Source organism: Lupinus angustifolius, chromosome LG05 (assembly GCF_001865875.1).
Source record: "Lupinus angustifolius cultivar Tanjil chromosome LG05, LupAngTanjil_v1.0, whole genome shotgun sequence".
NCBI lineage: Eukaryota > Viridiplantae > Streptophyta > Magnoliopsida > Fabales > Fabaceae > Lupinus > Lupinus angustifolius.
Window position 1 is genome coordinate 17,340,301 of NC_032013.1, and position 23,463 is coordinate 17,363,763.

Sequence of the window (23,463 nt, forward strand, 5' to 3'; positions counted from 1 at the left end):
GACATAACCCTATACTATACTACAATTGAATCTTGAAAGAGGTATAAATTGTAAAATAGTAAAGTGTTATCAATAAATTTATTTGTTGAAAACACATTTTAATATACAAAAGTGATGAAGCTAAGTTACTAACTTTTATTTATTATTTAATACCAACCTTCCTTAAGGAAGAAGTTTGGTTTGTTAATAAAATGAACCCGAAAGAGAGTAAATAAATAAATGTCACTTAAATTTATTATTCTTTTGTTCTTTATTTATTTATTTGTTTCTAACAACTAACTATTCATCACTTTTGTACATTAGAATACCATTAAACTGGTGTTGGAATTTATTCCACAAAACCAAGATGATATTTTAAGGTACTTAATAATTATGTAATAGGGGATTGCTTCGATACCATTGTACCGGCGTTGGAATTTATTCTAACAAAGCCGAGATGGAGGAAAGAAGGAATACCTTATTCACATGATTATTAAAAGTAAGTTGTAAGTGGAATATTCTTGAAACCATTATACCGACGTTGGAATTTATTTCAACAAAGCCGAGATGGTGAACAAAGAATAAAACTGAGTTCTCTTACTTAATCAAATAAAAAGAACAGACCGAAAATGAGAGTAATAACCTCTCAACAAATTGGCACTGTTGTCAGGACGATATGTTAAGGGGATAAACTCCCAACAAAACACCGAAATACGCTTTCAACAATATTGTAATTACAACTCGTAATATTTAGTGAAGAAATCTCTTGTGCTGCAAGAGTACTTGACGTAGCCTTTGGTGAACAGGAAGCTGAACCAATATAAAATCTCGGTGTACTCTCTTCTCTTTTATCTCTTGATTTTTACTTGTTAATTTTCTGCATAATTTTTTCTGTTGCACTTAACTCTTGATTTTGCAGAAAAGTGGTCATACTTTTAAGTCAACTAATTCACCCCCCTCTCAGTTGCAATCTTAGTCTTACAATAATGAGCACTTACAATCTTATATCTCTGTAGTCTCTCTTTCTCTTGCACGAAGTGAGATATAAACTCATTGAGAGACCATTTGTCCTTCTTAATGTTATAACTCATTTTGAATGACCCAAAGTATGCAAGAAGCGAGATCAAAACCAAGTGCGCGAGCAAGTCATCACCAAGCTCTAACTTAAGTGGCTTGGGTTTTTTATGTGAAATTAGACATCTCCATAATATACTTCCTTATGTTCCATTTACCTTTATACTTCATGGAGATTAGTTTAGTCAAAAGCTACTCGTCTCTGCATTTTCATTTTTGGCAAAATATGGTTTTATTTCTTCAAGGAACTTCATTGCACTCCGACTCTTAGAAATAGAACCCTGAAACGCTTCTGGAATAGAGTATTTCATGATCATTAGATACATTTGGTTAGAACGTTCTCATTTCTCATTTTTAACCTCATCGAGAATTTCTAGAGTAGAAATGGATTTCTCCACATGAAGTACTAGATCTAAATCCATACATCCGAGAATAATTTCTACGACTTCCTTAAAGACCTTAAAGTTTGTATCATTTAGAAATGAGATGTTCTTAATTTTAGCATAAATATTTGCAACACTTGTAAAAGAATAGGAAGTCAATAGAACAAAAAACAAAACAAATTGCAATCATTCTCACAATTAAACTTACATTCAACTTTAATACTTAAACTAAAATGATATTAAGGCACATCACGAGTTACCTAGCACAATATTAATATTCAGTCGTTGGACAAAAACATTAACTTGTAAGTGGTACACTCAATGTAGTAATCAAATTCTGATAATCAGTCCTATCAAATAATAAGCTTTTCTTTGGATCAACTTACTATTCACATGAAAAGTCATATGATTATCACATATTTATTGCTACAAGTATGTTTGTCATTTGGGCCAAATAGTAATATTCCTTTGGGTCGATCACTATTCGCATAAAATGCAAATATATATTTGGCTTGATATTTTATATCAATCACTAATGGTACTCTTGTTTGTAATGGTCAAACATTAATGATAATGCATGTCAAATAATAAACTCTTCTTTGGACTGATTTATCATTCATATATGCAACCTTATAATAATCAGATGTTGATCATCACATGTGTGTATATAATTCGGACAAATAATAATCTTCCTTTAGGCCGATTAATACTTACATGGATATATATATGCTCTAACATTTGACATTTATTATGAACAATTCACAGAAAATATATCATTTTGACAACTTCTTGTTTAATAGGTTCACTTAAAATGTCAAACAATTTTATTTTTCAAAAGAAGAAAACAATTAGTTGAGTTTGATTCAACACTTAATTCAAAATATATATTATTTATATCCACATATAAATACATATATACATTATAACCTATTGGTAGCATTGTGTCATTCTCATTACAAGGATTTACGTTTTGATTTCTAGTGATGGTCCTTTTGAATTTTCCATAAAAAAGATATTACCATTTTATATATGATTAAACATGGCAGGGCAAGCTATCCAAATAGAAGCAATGCTTCAACAATAACAATCACTTAATAATGCAATCAACCACCAACTAATGCAACAAACCATAAGTGTTGAAACCATTTAAACAGACAATATAATATATAGAACAAGACATGTTCACATAATAAATAATTTGTAAGTGGTACTCTCAACATAATGATCAAATATTAACAATTAGTTCTACCAAATAATAGTCTTTCTTTTGACCGACTATTATTCACATGAAAACATTATAATTGTTACTTATTTATCATCACATGTATGTTATTACTTGATCAAATTGTGTCTTCCTTTGGACCGAACACAATTCGCATAAATAATCTCATACTCATTTGTGTAATCTTAATCAGTTTCCACAATAGAGGTTACTTTGGTAACATATTGCATCAATTAATTCAAAAATAATTACGAGACAAAAGGAAAACAATATGGGTCCATTATAAAAATTGATGTAAACTTAATCAAATACAAAGTAGATCCCGAGTAAAAAAACATAAAAAGATATATGTAAATCATTAGCAAAAATTCCAAATCGAATATGATCATGCATATCTTAAAACATATATATAACACTATATATATACACTTTCACACACTAACATATTAAAATATATATAGTTTTAAGCATTGTTATATATATATATATATATATATATATATTAACTTTAATCAATAATTCCAGACATCACAACAACCTCAAGCTAGAAACAATTACATATGTTTGAATGTATATTTTAATTTGCAATATATACAAGGTCATGAATTTCATTTTGTATATGTATAAAAGAAAAACACGACTTAACCCATATATAGCTTATACATATACTTCAGCAAATTGTAAAATTATAAAGCGACAAAAGTCAATGTCCAATAGTAAGACAATAATGCATATATAATATACATATTGCATATCATAGTCATAAAAGTCAATGCAATATTCATGCACAAATTTGAATATATACTTCAACACATGTTGCAAGGATTCATAATATAAATTACTCATAATTCAAATAAAAGAAAGTAGATAAAAGTTATTCTCATTATTATGACTGTATTAAATATATGATGCATATCTTGATTAGAAATTATGAATTTCTAACCAATAGATAGAGCCGTTGTATACATTTCTTGTCAATTTCCCATTATGTGATTCTTTCTACAACAACACGGTGACCAAGAAGCTAAAAGGCATAAGATTGCAAAAGGAGGGAGACGACAAACTAAGTTGGAAAGGGTGATAATATTGGTACTTTTATCATAGAAATAGGTGGTAATATTGGTACTAGCAATATGAGATGCTCTTCACTTATTATTGTTTCTCCAGCATATTACCTCTAACCATGGTGCCGTTGGAGATTGGACTAGCAAAAACCCAAAAAGTGGAGATTGAGATGAAAGCATGGCATTGTGTGAAGAAAAGGGACCCCACGTTGATGTTGAAAACTTCATATCTTTCTTTCTCTCTTACAATGGAAAGACTGACTTTCTTATAGTAATAATCATGCACTCTTGAAAGCTTGAAGAGAAGCCATAAGGGTAAGTATAGTTGAAACTAAAGGCTCTAGTAAGGATTTTTTTGGCTTTGTAATGAAGAGTGATAGTAGAAAGAGTGTTCTGAAATGGAAGTTATTATTTTAGAATAAATGAAACGCGGTGGATTTTGTGAAAGCAAGCTTCTTGGAGGAGCAAATATTGGACAGGTTTTGCAGCAATCATTACAAGCGCGAACACAACTCTTGTAACCTTGGTACCAGGTTGACATAAGAAGAGCTTGAGTAAAGAGAAGGCCATTATTACACCTCTGATTGTTGGCTCTTCATAGGATAATGGTTTGAGCTTCAAGCTTCATCTTCTCTTATGTCTTATGTTTGATTAATGAGCCACCCCACAGTGTTTCTCTTTTTTTTCTCTCTTTTTCCTTTCTAGAAGACTATCTATATTATCTTTCTCGTTTTGGGCACTTTTCACTCCTTGTTCTCTCCTTTCTTTCTCTTATTTTGGTGCGTATGTAGTGTTCCTTTTATTGGTTTTTATTGTTTTAAAAAATTTCAATTTTTTTGTTTTATTGAAATAGACTGGACAAAATTGGTTCTTCACAGGAGTGATCATCCATTTTCTTCTCCATGAGTTTGATGTTATTCCTTTACTTCTCTTTTGTCTTGGACCTCATATTGAGTGAGTAGTCGTCCTAGTTCTTAGGATTTGGTTATACCTTGACATTATGTGATGAATTATTGATTTTTTTTTTTATCTTTTTTTAGTTTGAATGTTATTGATTCAATTGTTAGCGTGTTAAAAAATTTCAATCATGTAGGCATTCAAAGAAGTGTGAGGTAAAACTCAAATAGTTCTAATTCAAATTAGTCTTAATCTTTGGAGCGTTATATTGGATTACTATCAAGTGTAGAGAGTTCAACTTAATGCAATTATCAATATAATTGAACGTTTAAGCAAATATGAATTATGTATCTACAAAAAAGAACACTATCAATACCTCATTTTTAATAACTTCAATTTTGATAAAATGTATGGTCAATTAAGATTTGTTTATATTGTTGTCATACCCCAGTATAGAGGCGTTGGTCTAGTGGTGTAAGGCCCTATTGGATCTCTAAGGTCGAGAATTTCATTCCTAGAAGTAATAGTTGTTGTGAGAGACAGCTACGATGTAAGATCTTATAACAAATAAAATCATATCCACTCTCATATTTTATCATTGATCTAAAGTTCTAAACATGTAACTTTAAATACAAAAGACCACTTTTTGTTGTATATACCAAAAGTTTATAGATTAAATGAAATGATTCTTTTGGCATCCACTTTTTTATTCAAACCCCTCCTCTTTCTAGACAAGTTTTGTGCATGAACAAATATGCACTTCCTAGATATCTGAAATCCAATGAAAAAAAAGCTGAGAAAACAAGATTGAACAATCTGAGTTTGACCATCATTTTTAATGTGCATTCACTTTATGGTTAGTTTGGGAGTTCGATTTTGGAGGAGGATAAAGGGAAAGGGAAGACTTAAAAGTCATCTCAAAAGTGTATTTCATGGCTCCCAAGCCTTCCTTTCCTTCCCCTCCAAAATCCAACTCTCAAATTAACCCTTAGGTAGATTTTGAAAATATTGCTCGACTAGGAACTTGAATGTTCAAAAGATAAGAACGATTACAAAATATTTAAGACTCAATATTTGTTAATAAATATGATTTATAATATAATGGAATCATCTCATTAATTCAGCCGACTTCACATATGTTTGATGGTTGTCATTCAAATCCAGATATTTAGAGATTATTAAGTAGGCAAAGCAATTTAATGCTTCTAACTGCCACAAGAACAATGACCAAAGCAGTGTGGTCATGCTCTCAAAACATATACTGCATTATTGTTTAATCATCTTGATTCCCATTATACTTATCTAAAAATGGGAATTGCTCACTTAAAACTACCTGTGTGAAATGTTGAGTTAAAAACAGTGTTGTGGTAACCAGACTGGACGTTCTCATCGGTTTGACCACCGACTAGACTTGAAAATGACTCTGATTTGTAGTCTTAAGTGAGTGAGGAGTTGAATCGCTTTGAACCGGAGAAATTCTAGTCCAACCATGTTAAACTCGGTTGAACCACAATAACCCGAGAAGTGAACCGGACGGTTCACTTAAAATTTTAAAAAATAGAACATTTGTTTAGTTTTACTCCGATACAATAAAGACGAAAAAGATGTTATCTCAATGTAATTATATATAATAATTAATTATATAAAATTTTATATTTATAATATAACTATATATTTATAGATAAAAATGATAAATTATATATGAAATCATCCGGTCCGACCATGGTTTAACTTTCTGAAGTATAGATTCATCAAACACCTTCACGTGTCGGTGTCCAACACGTATCCGACACGGATGTGCTGGGATTCGCAAGGGATACGTATCCGTAAAATATCCAAAAATTAAAAAATAAAATAAAATAAATAAATATCAAGACACGTATCAGATCATTTTTAATAAAATATAGAATATATGGATTCATTTTCAGTTAAATATAGGATATATGAATTCGTTTTCAATAAAATAAGATAGATTCGTTTTGGAGGACAATGATTTTCATTTTCCATTATTTTTTTACTTTGGATATTTTGATTTACACTTATAATTTTATTATATTTTATGTTTTTTTTATTATTTTATACGCATATCCCTATCCCTGAACGTATTGTATCCTATATTTTAGAAAAATATGTGTCGACGTATCAGATACGTATCATATCTGACACACGTATTCGTATCCGTGCTTCGTAGGTTTAACTGTTTAACTGGTTAAACCTAATATGAGACATCTTTCGGTTTGATGTCCGGCTCGAGTTTCACAAAATTGGTTAAAACTTAATTGGTTAGGGAAATGTTCAATCTAATGATAAACCATGGAATAAAAACAACACCATTTGGATGTGCATGTTCACTGCAGGTTCAAATTCAAACAAAAAAATGGCATTGAATACATGCAAACTGAATAAGAGACTCTGCACATTGAAGTAAAGATAAAAGAAGCAACATAATCATTAAGATAATAGTGAGGTCCTAATAAGAGGGACTTAAGGTGCAACAACTGTAACAGAAACATTTAATAGCTATGTTACTCTCATGAATCTTTTTTGAACCTTCTCAACTGAAGATGTTTATGCCATAGAAGAAACAAGACAATTTGCTTGTGACTCACGAAATAGTCTTCGTTCCTGGTAGAGGGCAAATAATTAAACATGCTATGGAGCGAAGCTGATTCTTTACGCCTTATTCACGCGAATATTTTGCCCTTCTAACAACTGCAGTCAATGAAACATCAGACAAATACCAAATCAATGCTAGTATTTAGAAGCAAACTAATCACTCATCAATGCAGCCAAAGTTTTCAATCAACAAAATGCAATCCTATTAAACAACCCATCATCAAGGTTTGGTTTGAGTCCTTCATTTGTATTGAGTTGAGCACCCCTTGTGCCCTTCAATACAATTTCTTTGCTTAGAATGAAAAACAAAACCCAATCCCATTAAACAACCAGATCAAAGCATAAGAAGATCGTTTATGTCATGTTAACATCTTGGGAGATAACGACTCGTAATGTGACAGACATGAAAAAATCATGGAAAACCCGAGGTAAAACTAGTACAATAGAGGCAACCAAACTAAACATGCACAAGCAAGCATTACAATGGAAACCAGAGAGAGAACTTGTGAAAAGTCCATAATTGTGAACTTGTAAGCTTCTGAGGTAACTAAATGACGGAAAATAAGCAGGCTACTGAGGCTTTGTGAACATATCTGTCGCATATCACATTATATTATGTATTTATATTATAAAATGATGATGCAAATTGACAGTCTCTGGATGTAAACTTAAATACATAAACATTAATGATCTAAAAGATTGATTAAATGCAAGTTAGCACAGCTAATAGAGTTTGTGATATTATTATACCACATGTATATAAAAACTGCACCATCATTATCGATAAGCAAGAAAGATTAGGAGAAGGAACTCATTATCATGTCATTAAGGTAGCACATATATCTCGATATGTCAGCTTGCAAATAAGCAAGAAGAACATCCAACAACTTACAGAATTGTTGAAAGATGAGATTGCAGTTTCTACGTCCTCATCGGAAGAAAAGGTAACAAAACCAAACCCAGTAGACTTTGATGTCCCAGGAACCCGTGAAACCTTGGCACTAAGAACTTTTCCCTTCTCAGAGAAAAAGTTCTTAAGAATATCTGACGTTACTGTCTTGGCCAGATTTCCCACGTATACCTTGGAAGGACTGTCAATAAATTCAGATTCCTCGGACTGGACTGAAGGTGAATCTACTGTTTGCAAAGGTTTTTCAGTTATATTAACTTTGACCTCACGCCCTCCGATTTTCTGTGACAATAACATGAACTTTATGAGTCCTTCAAAGAAATCCAAATTGTTAAATGAGTATTAGCAATCTTCCTTTGGGGTTTTGCAAATTCTTCAATATAACTTACAGTGCCATTAAGTTTTTCGATTACTGCATTAGCATCCTCAGCAGTTTTCATTGTAACAAATGCAAAGCGACGACTCCTTCCAGAGTACTTATCATACATAACCTATAAACCAGACATAAAGAGAAGTCAATAGCATATCTGATGAATCCTACATTATGCAGCAAACAGATAAATGATCCCATATAAAATAAAAGAATGCATCTATCCTATCAATTTTATATTTATTGGATCAATCAATTAGATGGTAATAAGGGTGTCCCAGTTCACATCCCACCTAGTGCAATCTGGGGAAAATAGATATACGCAGCCTAACTCTCGCAAGTGAAAAAGCTATTTCCAAACCCTTAGATGATAATAAAAAAACTATAATCACCTACACAATTATTAAAAGAAAGGTTCCCAACAGAAAAAACGGATGCAATAGAGTCCACCCTTTCAGTTCACCTAACATGTTCTACTTCTTTGAACCTTTACATATTTTATGGTTATACCTTTTCCCTCATTCTATGGGTAAGGAACTAATCTCTTTCGAGATACGTGACTACCCCTCTCAACAACTGTCGCTCCCAGAAATTGTAACCTTGACCTTTTGGTCATCCTGGGATCTAACGAGGTGGTTTTTATGGTTCTACTTATGAAATACACCAAACATAAAAGTTTTATGTTTTATGATAAAACAGAACCAACATATTCTGTTTAGTTTTGTTCTAAGAAGTTTAAAATGTAAAATTTAATATCCAACTCAATCTAAATTTACTTTTTGGACTTTGACAGAGTCTATCCACATTCCACAGCATAGCTATGAGAGTAATAACGCTAGAGTCACGGTTGTGGTTACCATAAACTGCATTATGACCGCAATTATGGCCACATTTGCCCGCAATTGTCGAAAAAATCAAGGTTTTTGGCAGTCTCCAAAATCGGTATCCCAAAACCATAAAAAATGGCTGACCAGTGCACAAGACTTCCAATTAGTGGGTGTAGAGAGGATAGACGTATGCAGCTTACTCTGCTAGCAGAGAAACTATTTCCACGATTTTAACCAGTTACCTCATGATATCGCAAAACCATGACCCCACAAATTCATTTGAATGAACAAGCACCCTCAAATGCACTTCCTGAATAAAACGAGAGAAAAATAAAATACCTCAGTTTTCTCAACAGCACCATGTTCCTGAACAATATTCGCAAGCTCATCATCATTTACAGTACGAGGAATATTCCCAACATAGAGTTTCCTAGAAGACACGTCGGCAACCGTAGCAGTTTCTTCAGCAACGGCAAAGGGAGTCAGAAAACGGTGTCGTTTTGGAGTAGTTGCAGAAAAAGCGAGAGAAGGAACCAAGTTGAAAACAAGGGTTGTTGGTGTGATGGGTTTGAAACTGAGAATGGTGTGGTTGGAGGAAGTAGTTGTTGGTGTTGAAGTGAGGGAAATGAGATTGGGTTGTGAGAGAAGAGAAGAGTAGAGAGTAGACATTGTTCTTCTTCTTTGTGTGTGTGGTATGAGTGGTTGATTTGGTTGAGGAGGAAAGAAGGAAAGGCTAATGGAGATTTCTAAGGTTTATCTTCCTTATCTTGACACTTGAGAAAAAAATAATGAAAAATGATATTAAACTTGGTATAAATAGTTTGGGTTGGTGTTCCCACAATGAACAATGAATATCCTTTCTTAGGTCCATTGAGTTATTTTAAAATTATTACTATGTAGTTTATGGGTAAACATATGCTATATAAAAAGAATGTATTATTTATGTGATATTTTTTTTGATTAGTTGAAAAATATATATTTAAGTTTAAAATTTAATAATAAATTATTTTTATGATTAACTAGACAAAGTTGCACATAGAGTAATACATTTTTTGGGAAATGATATATGATCATGTACTCTAGCATCCAATAATATGAGTCTAAGCATCAAGTGAAAAAAATATATCATTGTAACTCAAAATAGGCTATTCAGACGAGTTTCGGCATCTCTCATAGGATTTGAGCTAAATTGGATCAGACTAAATTTTTTTGGGTACAATTTATATGTATATATATCAAATTGCAACTCAAACACACCTTAAGTGGGTTGCGAGTTGTAGTGGGCTGACTTGTATAATATTAAAAATTATTTATTTAAATTTTGACTTAATTAATCTATTTCAACAAATATATATCATTTGATATTAAGACATAACTCTTTTTTAACATGTTTGTTATGCTCAAATCAATCATGCTCATACATTTAATGACTTATGTTTAAGTTAAAACGTGATATTAAGTTCACTTATGTGATTTTTAACATAACATATTTGTTAAATCTGCTCATTCTTATTAGACTTTGACTCCTAACCAGTGTTGTTTGGATCGGGCCGCACAGTCCAACCAGTCCGATCATAACCCGCTACAGTGGGCGGTCCCGTACCACCCATAAACCAGGGTGGTCTTCTAGGTCGTTTTTGGCCGTCCACAATCCGGTCTAACCGGATTGGACCGGGAGAAACCGGAATAACCCGGTTAGTTAGACTGGACCGGTCTAAACCTAATTAAAATAAATAAAAAACTGAAATAGAAACAGTTCTCCTCCAGAACACTCAATACAAAAAGGAAGAAATAGGAGAAAACCTAGTCGTCGCTTACCTTCAAAGAAAACATCTCTTACTCACCGCCGCTCACTGCCCTGCCGTCGTTCTTCACTACTTCTGGTCGTCGTCTCTGCTGTGCTGTCTAAGATTCTCACCATCTAATATTTTGTCTTGTTGTGCCATCATTCTAAAGAGTACAGAGTCATGTTGTATTGTGATGAATTCTGTCCATACTCCATATTATATTTTTAATTGATAGTTAAAGTGATATTTCTTGGTTGTTAATTAATAGCTTCTCAAAAGTACTGCTAAAGTTAACAGCTTCTCAAAAGCATTACTTGGCAAAAGCACAGCTAAACCCCTTAGACTTAAAATGTTAAAATTTACTTCTCAAAAGCACCCCTAAAGTAATATTTCTTGGTTGAGAATCTCATCTAAAGGCAAAATACAGTACGATACTTTTGTTTGTATTTGTTTGAGATGGAATGAGTGAATGAGATAAACATAAAGGATAAACATTATTGTGTATAATTCCAATAAAGTATAAACAATGGGTAAAATTTGTTTAATGCACTTATATTTTAATTTATATCTATACATTATGCAATACATGATATTGATAAGTTTATTATTCATTTATTTAATTTAATTTTAATTTTTAATTAATTATATTATATATATATATATATATAATTATATATATTATTATGATCTTGTCCGGTCTGACCAAATGATCTAACCGGTTAAACAGGTTAGACCCTATACAGGACTTCTTTCGGGTTGATGTCCGGCTCGGAATTCATAACATTGCTCCTAACATAATATAATTTGTGACTTCACTTTAACCTATAAACATTTTGGACACAATAAAAAATAATATTAAGTCAGTTTATAAAATTAGGAGCGTAAAAGTTTGGTTCAATTTTTTGTGCATTTTAGTGACCGAACTAAACAAAAATACATGGTTCGGGTCCGCTCTATTAACTACAAATTTAACTATAGGAATCAGACCAAACTGAACCGCTCTTGAATGGTTCGGTTCCACAACTTTTCCTGTTATTTTTTATAAAAAATATTACATCAATTGAAAGTTCAAAATGTGTTAGAAGAGATATTATTTGTTCATAAAAGGACAAACACTACTACTATTTTTATAAAAATTATGAATGAGTAAAAATTGAAACTCATAATTGTTTGTTAGTAACATATATAACAATTATGTAATTTATGAAGAAAAAATAAATTATTACATATATAATAATGTAATCCACAATTAATTAGTAACAATATAATTCATGATTAGTAACACATATATCTATACATGTATGTATAACAATATATGATATATGTTAATTTCAAACTCAATACCATAAAAGTTGAAAGATGTTTCAAATCATCAAGACATTGAGAAACAATTTAGTAAGTAATAAGATATATAATAATAATGTAATAACAATTTAGTAACATATATAACACTACAATTCACACAAAATTGATAATTTAAGCACAAAATTGGTTGAAGAATTTAAACACCAATAAAACGTCATTCCCTAGTATCTATTTCTTTAATATGCGGTTCGATTCCAACGGTTCCTAAATTTCTAAAACCATAAACCAAACCGAACATAAATGGTTCCTTAAAAAAATAACTGAACTGCGAAACCGAACCACGAAGCCGAACTGAACCACATTTTACTATTTAGTTAGGTTCGGTCCATCGGTTTCACGGTTTAAATGGAACCACTTACACCCCTAATAAAAATGTTAGTATAAACTCAAATTCAGAATGAACTCTATATGTCAAAGTATAATCACCATCATAATATATAATTAGTATTGGCAATTATGGTCCCTCTGTCCGTATCTAGTATTGGCAATTAGGGTCGTCCTGCCAATGCCTACAATGCCCACCTAAATTCGGGCGGTCATAGACATATCCATTTTTAAATAGAGTAAATATCATGTTCTGTCCACACTAAACATGAGTAGGGTGGGCTTGTGAGTCTCCCTAAATTTAAAAAATCTAAAATGATCTAGTACATGATTAGTGTAATTCTCAACTCTTTCTAGATCATTATGAAACTGCATGCTATTTATATCATTATGAAATCAAATTCTCAACACTTTCTAGATCTTTAAACATTGTAGAAGAACAATGTATGTTTTAATCAAATAAATATATATTTAAACACAAATTGTCCATAATCCTTAACTATTAATTAGCACTATAGACTCATAGTCTCCATCCAAGTGTCAAATACAAAAATAGATATAATAAGAACAAAAGTTAAGTGTCATCGACTCATCAGTGAGTGATCATATTCATATTAAGAACACTAGATGCTCATTGTTCCTTATCCTTAATCAATCACTACTAGCCTTGAATGAAAATCACTGTCATCATCATCATCTACATATAACCATTCAAAGAAAACAATTAAATGCACATGTAAAATGTGATTCAACATAATTCAAATGTTAGTTTGAATTAATTACCATTTTCAGCAAATCCATGCAACCAATTGCGTGAACAAATCAAAGCTTGAACATTTTTTTGGTAAGAGACAACTCCTATATTTGCTAAGGACATGTGCGCCAATGCTAAATGCAGATTCAGATGCAACAATGGTAATGGGAATGCTTAGCAAGACATGCGCCATTGATGATAAATCGGGAAAACGAGATGCTCTAAACTTCCACCATTTCAACACATCTAAATCTTCATCTTCATTAAAGTTAATCTCCCAAATTGGTTCATCCAAGTATACATCTGTTGAGAATTTTCGGCTTCACTTATGATATGTTGATTATGTTTTTTCAACACATATAAAATTTGATAATAATTAACAAACAAATCAAAAAATAGAAAACAATTAAAATATCAATGGACAAAAATAAATAAACTTACATCAAACATCTTTTTTTGCTGGAACTAGACATACTTCGAGTTCAAGGGATTGCAGTTGTATTGAGTTAGAAGAATTGTTGCTTGCATACTTTTCAAAACACATGTGCAACTTTCAACTCACATGTTCTACCTTTTTACTAGCAGCATAATCATCAACTTCTGAGAAACAACACTTCAATATGCCTAATTTTATCTGTCAAGAATCACTCCCATAGCAAGCACAACACTATAATCATCCCAATATTTGTCAAACTTCACAATCATCTCCTTACCCATCTTCTTTATAATTCATCTTCATCATTTAAACTTTTAAGAAGAACACATTAAAATTTTCAAACATGCATGAAATATAAGATAGTGGTGGGATATGATGTGCCAATGATATGAACCTCCTTCAAGGGGGTTGTGATTGTTTGTCGATCGTACTTGATTAAAGGTCTACATGTATTTATAAATCGTTGATGATTGAAATTTATATGAACTTGATTAGGTAATGAGTGTATTTTGGCTTGAGATGGAATGTGCATGGATGAATTGTGTTTGAGTAAATGAATTTTTATTTTGATTAGGATAAGAGAAGATGGTAAAGATTGAAAATATGAAGGTGCCACAATAATAGGGAATAAAATATATTGATTGACATTCAAAGATTTTCCTAAGAATTCAAATCCTAATGAAAAACGTGTTAAACACTTTAATGAGAGATAATGCTCATGAATTCTTGCCATCTTGAGTTGTTCTTGTATGAGAACTTTCCCTTTGTCCTTCCACACATTGAAGTCGTGTACCAAGTCTCTTTGATGGGTAGATTCAGTTATCTTGGCACCAATAAGGAAAGATTTATTTGTCTTAATGTATTTCCATGCATGTTATTTCCATTTAGGCAAGTTTTGAAGTGGAAAATATCCTCATTATTTGAATTACATGTCCCAAATTAGATTTGAATGATGGATGATTTGGAACAAGTATAAAAAAATAAATCAACCAACCTTGTGATTCACGTCCCTCTTTGTTTAGGAAACAATCTTCATTGTTTGATGAGCCATTGAATGTTTCTATATAGGGAACCACACATGCTCTCCATAATTGGTAATTGTTGGATTAGCCTTAAAATGTTGTCATTCATGTCCCAAATCAGATTTGAATGATATGATCTTGGCTTGGATCAAATATGGAAATGAATGACTCTATCTTGTCTTGTAATTCATGTCGCACCTTGTTTAGGAAACAATCTTTATTGCTTGATGAGCCATTAAAAGCTACCATATATGGAATCATACGCCCTCTCCCAAGAAGAAGGCATTCATTCCTAAGAAAAATATGGTCCCCATTAGGTGGTTCTTCAAGTTGGATGATGTACTTGATGACATTGTTCTCTTCATCAATGTTGGGCCCCTTCTCGGTCACATCATACCCTCCTTCTTGAAGTGAATTTACATTATCATTACCAAATTTGTACACCTTACCTAGTTCATGCAAAGAGACTTTCACAAAACTAGACAAATTAGTGTAAAAAGCCTTGGGTTTTACAACCCCCTACTTTATTGCAATACAAACTTTATTTCCTTTTTCATCATTCACTTTTTTATTCTCATCATTTCTTTGTTTCTTTTTTTTTTGTCAATTATGCTTTCCTTGTTTTTCTTTTTCTATTTTTTTCTCAATTCTTTTTTATCTTTACTCACTAATTTTCAAGACAAGGGGGCTAGGACCACTCTGTCGCCTTTGTTCATGAAGGTTGTCTTGTTAGAGAAACCATCATAGATGGTCTTATTATCAAATTTCCAAGGCCTACCTAACAATATGTGGTTGGCCTCCATGGTTGCTACATCACAAAGAACCACATCTTCATAGTTCCCTATGGAAAAGGGAACCTCGGCATGTTGGTCTACCATCATTTCCCCAACCTCACTTAGGCATTGTAGCTGATAAGGAGTAGGGTCTGCCTTAGTCATACAATTTAGTTTGAAAACCAACCTTGTGCTAACTACATTGGCACAACTTCCACCATCTATGCTCAAGGAACACACATGTCCCTCTACTAAGCACCTATAGTGAAATAGATTTTCCTTTTGGTCTTCCTCTTGTTCCTTCACTTGGCTCCCTAAGAGCCTTCTCACCATGAGTAGGTCGCTATCAGGCATGAATGCATCTTCATCAGTATCCTCCACACTTGAGGCCTCATATTGAGACTCCATCACCCCATCCATAAGCATCAGGGTTCTTTTTGTAGGGCATTGTGATGCAATGTGTTCATGGCCTAAGCACTTGAAACATTTTACATCACGACTTTTAGTTGGTTCCAAAGGTTGTCTGCCTTGATTCTTTGAAACACCCATGGCCTCCTTGTTGTTAGGTGTTCCCTCATTCTTTGGCTCATCCCTCCAACTTTCAGATGGAAACTTTGAGGAATACTTAGAACTCTTCCTCTTAAATTGTTGTTCCACCTTTATGGCCTTCTGCACCAAATTTTCTAGCTCCACATAGGATTGTAGTTCCACCACATCCTGAATGTCCTGATTTAGCCTATGAAGGAATCCTGCCATAGTGACTTCATGTTCCTTATGGAAATTTGACCTCAGCAAGGCCAATTTCATCTCCTTATAGTACTCATCCACATATTTGTTGCCTTGGGTTAGCCTTTGGAGTTTGTTGTGGATGCCCTTTTGTAGGAACTAGGCACAAATCTCCTCCTTATCACTATCTTCATTTTCTCCCAAATGTCGACTAGCTCAGCTCCATACCTCCACCTATCCTTCTGGCATTGGTCCCACCATACAATGGCATACTCCCTGAATTCCAAGGCTTCCACATTGACCTTATTCCCTTCACTATATGTGTGGTAGTCAAATACCTTCTCCATTTTGAGTTCCCACTCCAAGTAGGCTTCTAGATTGTTCGACCCTAAAAACGTTGGAACTTTGACCTTTACTCCACCACTCCTCTCTCCATGCCTCCTCTCTCAATGTGTTTCTTCTTCATGCCTCCCTGATTGGGGCCTCCTCATTCTTTTACTATCATAGGCACTTGATTCATCATCATGCCTATCATTATGCGTCCTCTCTCCTTGACCTTTTTCCTCATGTCTCCTTTCTCCATGCCTCATCCTCCTTTCTGACTCATAACCACTTGAGTCACTACCATGCCGCCTCCCATTTGGAACCTTCAATTGCTCCATTTGCCTTATAAGGGCTTGGGGTTGAGTGTTCATCGCCTGTAAGGTCACAATCATGTTGTTCGTCCTTGGAGATATTGTTGGAGTTCTATATGGGTTGGACATTGTATTTAGACTTTCAAGCAAGACTAGCTCTGATTACCACCTGATATGAACCCCCTTGAAGGGGTTGTGTTTGTTTGTCGATCGTTCTTGAATGAATATCTATTTGTATTTGTAAATCGTTGATGATTGAAATTTGTATGAACTTGATTAGGTAATGAGTATATTTTGGTTTTAGACGGAATGTGTATGAATGAGTTGTGTTTGAGTAAATGGATTTGTATTTTGATTAGGATAAGAGAATATGGTAAAGATTGAAAAGATGAAGGTGCCACAAACACAAGTGTTTGATAAGTCAAGGTTGTTCGTCACAAGCAAGGATAATTGATGAGAACTAAGGTAAGGCGACACACCAATGGTGATAAGCCTATGGACATCATAAGGTAGGTTCCTTGATAAGTTCTAAGTTGGGAGCAAAGCTCAACCAAAGAGGAATTAATCTAAACAAAATCTGAAGTGTTTATTCAAATGTGTAAGTTGGTTACATATATTGGGGAATTCGACCAAGCCTTGATCCCATGTGAAAAATGGAGTAAATTACATTGATTGACATTCAAAGACTTTCCTAAGAATTCAAATCCTAATAAAAACGTGTGGAACACTTTAATGAGAAATAATGTTCATGAACTCTTTCCATCTTGAGTTGTTATTGTATGGAAACTTTCCCTTTGTCCTTCAACACATTGAAGCTGTGTACCAAGTCTCTTTGGTGGGTAGATTCGGTTCTCTTGGTACCAATAAAGAAATATTTATTTGTCTTACTATATTTCCATGCATGTTATTTCCATTTAGACAAGTTTTGAAGTGGAAAATATCCTCATTATTTGAATTACATGTCCCAAATCATATTTGAATGATGGATGATTTGGAACAAGTATGGAAAAAAAATAAATCAACCAACCTTGTGATTCACGCTCCTCCTTGTTTAGGAAACAATCTTCATTGTTTGATGAGCCACTGAATGTTGCTATATAGGGAACCATACCTGCTCTCCATAATTGGTAATTGTTGGATGAGCCATAAAATGTTGTCATTCACATCCCAAATCAAATTTGAATGATATGATATTGGCTTGGATCAAATATGAAAAATAATGACTCTATCTTGCCTTGTAATTCACGTCCCACCTTGTTTAGGAAAAAATCTTCATTGCTTGATGAGCCATTGAAAGCTACCATATTTGGAATCACACGCCCTCTCCCAAGAAGGATGGCATTCATTCCTAAAAAAAAGATGGTCTCCATGAGGTGGTTCTTCAAGTTGGATGATGCACTTGATGACCTTGTTCTCTTCATCAATGTTGGGCCCCTTTTGGGTCACATCATACCCTCCTTCTTGAAGTGAAGTCGACCTTGAATTTGTATTATCATTACCAAATTTGTACACCTTACCTAGTTCCTGCACATAAACTTTCACAAAATTAGACAAATTAGTGTTAAAAACCTTGGGTTTTACACCCCTATATAATACTTCAACTATATGAAACTCAAAGTGGTAAAAAATAATTGCAAAAACTAGGGTGTGTTTGGTTTATGAAAATATTTTCATATTTCTTTTTCTATTTTCATTTTCTAATAGCACACGAATCAGTTTCTCAAGATGTGTCCATGATAATGCTTGAAGCACCTTCATAATCCTATTACTCCTAACCTATTTTCAAATTCTAAGTTTCATGATCTTGACTTTCCCCTTAAACGCTCGTTCTTCATTCCCACCCACTTGATGCAAATGCTCCTACTTCCCTTCTTCCTTCAGGTCCTCAACAACCCAACCCATGTCTCACAAACCAACTGGGACTTGACCACACACAAAAATTAAACCAGTCACAATCCACCAACAAGCCGCCATCCAACCTAGGCTCACCCTCCACCGTTTAGATTGATCCATGACCAACCGTAAGCCTCTATCTAAGAAATGATTTAGAGAAGTAATAAAATACAAGAAAAGTAGAAGATGCCTTTAATTTCAAAATTGCCACCGTTCATTTTCAGGAAGGTTGAAAACAATGTTTTTTTATTCTAAAAAATTTCGAAAACATTGACTCCATTTCCTAAAACTAAAAATGAAAATACGTGAACAAAAAAATTCTCTATCACATTTTCTATTTTTTCTGAAAATGAAAATAGAAAATATTCAAACCAAGCAGACCCCTAGTCTGGAAAAAACACTCAATCTGTTGGTAGAAGACTCTAAATCATACTTGTTACTACCAAGGTACCACCCTAAATCATCCAGCACCAAGAACCGTACACACTTACCATGTATCATGAACATCCTAATTTATATAATTACACATTTTGTGGTGTGGTTCTTTAAAGGTTTGTGTCAATAACATATATATATATATATATATATATATATATATAATGTCTATTACTAATTTACTATTATTTATACAAAGCACCCTATCATGGCACATAATAGAACGACTTTAATAACACATCTAATGTTTGTGCATGTTAACATAAAAGTAAAACAAGAGTCAAATTGTGGCTCAACTCAATACTCTTCCAATTCCCCCGGTCCCACTTGGTCACTTGTTCACACCACCAAACTATTTCAATATATTTTCCAATTTTTTAATCTGAATCGATTGCTTCTATTTTCTCACTTCATAACACAAAATATAGAAACCACAAACAAGGTAGATAATTGTAACTAAGAGAGAATAACTAAGAGAATCCTCGATCATAAAAATAGTATTCATTGCAAACCTTGGTCAGGCGTTGTTGTCATTAACGATGTGCTTTGTTATTATTGTTGAATCACCAAAGTCATCATCTGAGTTGCCATTGTTGATTCAATCTTGTTTCCATAGAAAATGTAGATGTGCTCAATGTGTTTGAGACTAAGAGGAATATTGTTATGTCTTTTCTCTAATTTCTAAATATGTAGAAGTTGTGGATGGGATTTTGCTATGACCCTTGACTCCCTTCTCTTAGGACTTAGGGTTACACGAATGAACCTCTTTAATTAGGCTTTTTAACCAAAAAAATTAATGATGCTCGCGGGCTGTCCTGCCCGCCTATTTGAAATGTCCGCAGGCAAAAATGACATGTTAGGCAGGTATTTTATGACGGAAGGGCACATTTTTCACGTGTGGCCTAAATTTCTAATGATATTCATTTCCATACAATGCCCGCCTAAATTAGGGTGGGCATGAGCATGCCCGTTTTTAAATAGGGCATGAAATATCATATCATGCATGCCCAAAACGTGGACAAGATGGGCTGCTGATGAGCAATATATTACACATTATTCATTACCTTAATTTAACATGATTGACGATTCTTGGTACCTAATTGACTTTGTTTCACATGATTGTTTTAGACTTTATTGGACTAATATTCCTAAAATGAGTTAATTTGAGATTGTTTGCCCTGATTAAATCTATTATCATTTTCAAATCATATTTGACACAAATGGCATTTTGGGCACTATAGAAGTGGAGGATATGTGTTGAAGTGAAGATTGTATTTTTATTTTAGGAGTTTTTTATTGTAATTTAGTTTTGGGCCCATTGTTTAGGCCCATTTCAGTTTTTTACTCATGGAACCAAATTCTCTCTCATTCCATCACTTTGAAAGGATAATTCAAAAGACTTACAAATGTTTCCAAAAATACTTAAACCTTTTAGACATCTGATTGAAGCATTGAGATTATCTTAATATACCTTACTTTATCATATGACTTTTTTCAATCAACCTTTCTCCTTACAACACACTTTTTTCCTAGTCCCTTCTCTTTTAGTATACTTTGTATTTCTTCTTTTTTTTTTCTTTTTCTTTCTTTTTTTCCTTTTTTTCTTTTTGTTGAGATTTTCTAAAAGAGAAGGGATGAAATTTATTTATTTATTTTCTTCTTCACTTTTTTATGGATTCTTTCATAACCCATGACATTTTTATCTTTTTCATTGCTTCAACCAAACATCATAAATTACCCCAAACCCCAATTTGAGTAGCTATGAAAAATCATTAAAGTTCAGGCTCAAAAGTGGACAACTAATGAGTTTTCGATGTTTATAACAAGTAGTTGAAGGTCAAAAGAAAAAGTCCTAATTGCCTCTATCATTTTAATGCATACAGACAGACTTCAATCTTGAAACGGTCACAAATCAAGTTCTTTAATATTCAATCACAGAAAATTATGCACTCATGAAAGAAGAAGAAAAAACGGGTTTGATGTAATTGTCAATTCAAATCAGAACCCTTATTGTGTTTGGCTCAAGATTCTCACATTTGGTACATTCAGCAAAAGTTATAAAACAAAAACATTTATTTAACCAAATTTAATTCACAATTGTCAAATCTAATGTCTTTCATGTTATTATTCTATCAGCAATTTTTTTCTTCAATGAGGGTCATAGATCAACAATCATCATTCATGCATACTTTTTCATTTAAAGCAGATAGACAACACACAAAACAAACTAGGGGATAGATGATATATGAGACATATGATAATGCATGATAATATGAATATTCAACCTAAAAAATTTAAAATCTATATGATATACATGAAATGAATGAACTATCTAAATGCAAAACCTCCTCAAGCTTAGAAATTTACGTTGTCCCCAATGTAAAAATCTAAACAATAAGAGAAAGAAAAAGAAAACTCACGGGTTAGGTCTGAAGTGTCCTTAGCTCATGTGTCAATTATAAGTGGTTGGCTTCATTAAGTATACTAGAAGTACCTGCAAAAGAAGAGAAAAATGTCCCAAATGGCCATATGTCCTAGATGGACTAGGTGCAAATATCCTGGGCAACAACACTATTTGTTTTTGTGGCTGATACTATATACACCCCCTACAAAGGCTCCAAACTCAAGGAGGCACTAAAGCCGACACTAAAACACTAAAATTAATGAATTTAAAAATGTACCTCTAGTGTGGGTTGCCTCCCACGTAGCACTCGTTTAACGTCATTAGCTTAACGGTTGTTCTTTGTAGCTCATGTAGGATCCAAGAGGGCCATATTTGTTTCTCTAGTTGCTCATCTTCTAGATAATGCTTCAAACGTTGACCATTGATAAGTGTCAAACATACCTAAATTTCATACACTTTTACATACACTTTTATGGCACTTATCTTAAGCATAATTGAGAAAAACCAACTTAAAATAATACTTTTTGGATAAAATATCACAATTTCGTATGTTTGTGTTTCTATTTCTTTTAATGTGTTTTGCAGGATTTATAAAGAAAAAGAAAAGAGAATAAAGACTCATGGTCCAAAAAGAAAAGGAAGTCAAACTCAAGGTGCTCAAGTAGGCAGTTGAGCGTGGACCAAGCCACGCTGAGCTGACCTGGACACCAGCCTGACTCAGTCAAACCAACCTGACACAGACCAAGTTGCTCAAGCAGACAGCTTAGCGGACTTGCTTGACCGCTCAGCCTAACACCAGACAAAGTCTGACAAGGTCAAAACACAAGCTTGACACAGTCAGACACAAGCCTAACACACGCCCAAGCTGCTCAAGTAGGCAGCTCAGCAGTGTCACATGTGTGATGAGTGGTGAACCAGACACCTGACTAGGTCAGCAAGCACCAAGTCACATCTCAGTCAGCACGGTCAAAGCTGCTCAAGCAGACAGCTTAGCAGTGCCACATGTGTGCTCAACGGTGTGCACCCAGACTTAACTTAGCCATCAAGAAAACCAAGAAGACATGCACGACCTCACTTCAAGTAGTCCACCATAGGCTTTTCAGAGTAGCTCACCATAGCTGGTCCCATAGCTCACAACTAGCTTTGATGAGTCAAGCTTAAGGAGGTGACAAAGCTACTTGACCAAGTGACCAAACCCATGGTGAAGGGTTTGGTTAGCTGCTAAGCGGTGCAACCAGGCAGCTCACCGGTGGCAGGGAACTCTATAAATAGGATGGCATTTCATTCGAAAAAATATCTTCTTGCCTTGAAAATCTTCTTCCCTGAAGTGAAAACACAATTCTCTCTTCTTATTCTCAGTTCATAGAAGTTCTTTTTAAGTAAGTTTTATAGTTTTTAGTTTATAATTCAAGAGGAGAAAGGAGAAGGCAATTGAGATGCAAAAATCCATTTTGTAATCTCATTTGGAACTTAAAGCATCCAATCCTTAGATGGATGGCTCATGCTCCTAACAATTTCATTTGAAAGTTGATCATGTATTTCTTCTTCTTCTTTTATTCTAAATTTG

General features: G+C 33.4%; 1 protein-coding gene and 1 long non-coding RNA gene across 2 annotated transcripts in view; one reads left to right on the forward strand and one right to left on the reverse strand.

Moving 5' to 3' along the window:
- On the reverse strand, window positions 7,039–10,079 carry LOC109347933 (30S ribosomal protein 2, chloroplastic). Its single transcript, XM_019588056.1, has 4 exons — window positions 9,682–10,079; window positions 8,535–8,636; window positions 8,128–8,427; window positions 7,039–7,331 (listed from the first exon to the last, which is right to left on the reverse strand). The coding sequence occupies exons 1-4, from the start codon at window positions 10,009–10,011 to the stop codon at window positions 7,293–7,295; spliced, it is 771 nt and encodes a 256-aa protein (XP_019443601.1). The 5' UTR covers window positions 10,012–10,079; the 3' UTR covers window positions 7,039–7,292.
- Window positions 7,588–23,463, forward strand: part of LOC109347934 — a 22,724-nt gene continuing 6,848 nt past the window's right edge. Inside the window, exons 1-2 of the long non-coding RNA XR_002107684.1 lie at window positions 7,588–7,598; window positions 18,538–18,605. This is a non-coding gene — a long non-coding RNA (uncharacterized LOC109347934). The remainder of the gene's footprint in view (window positions 7,599–18,537; window positions 18,606–23,463) is intronic.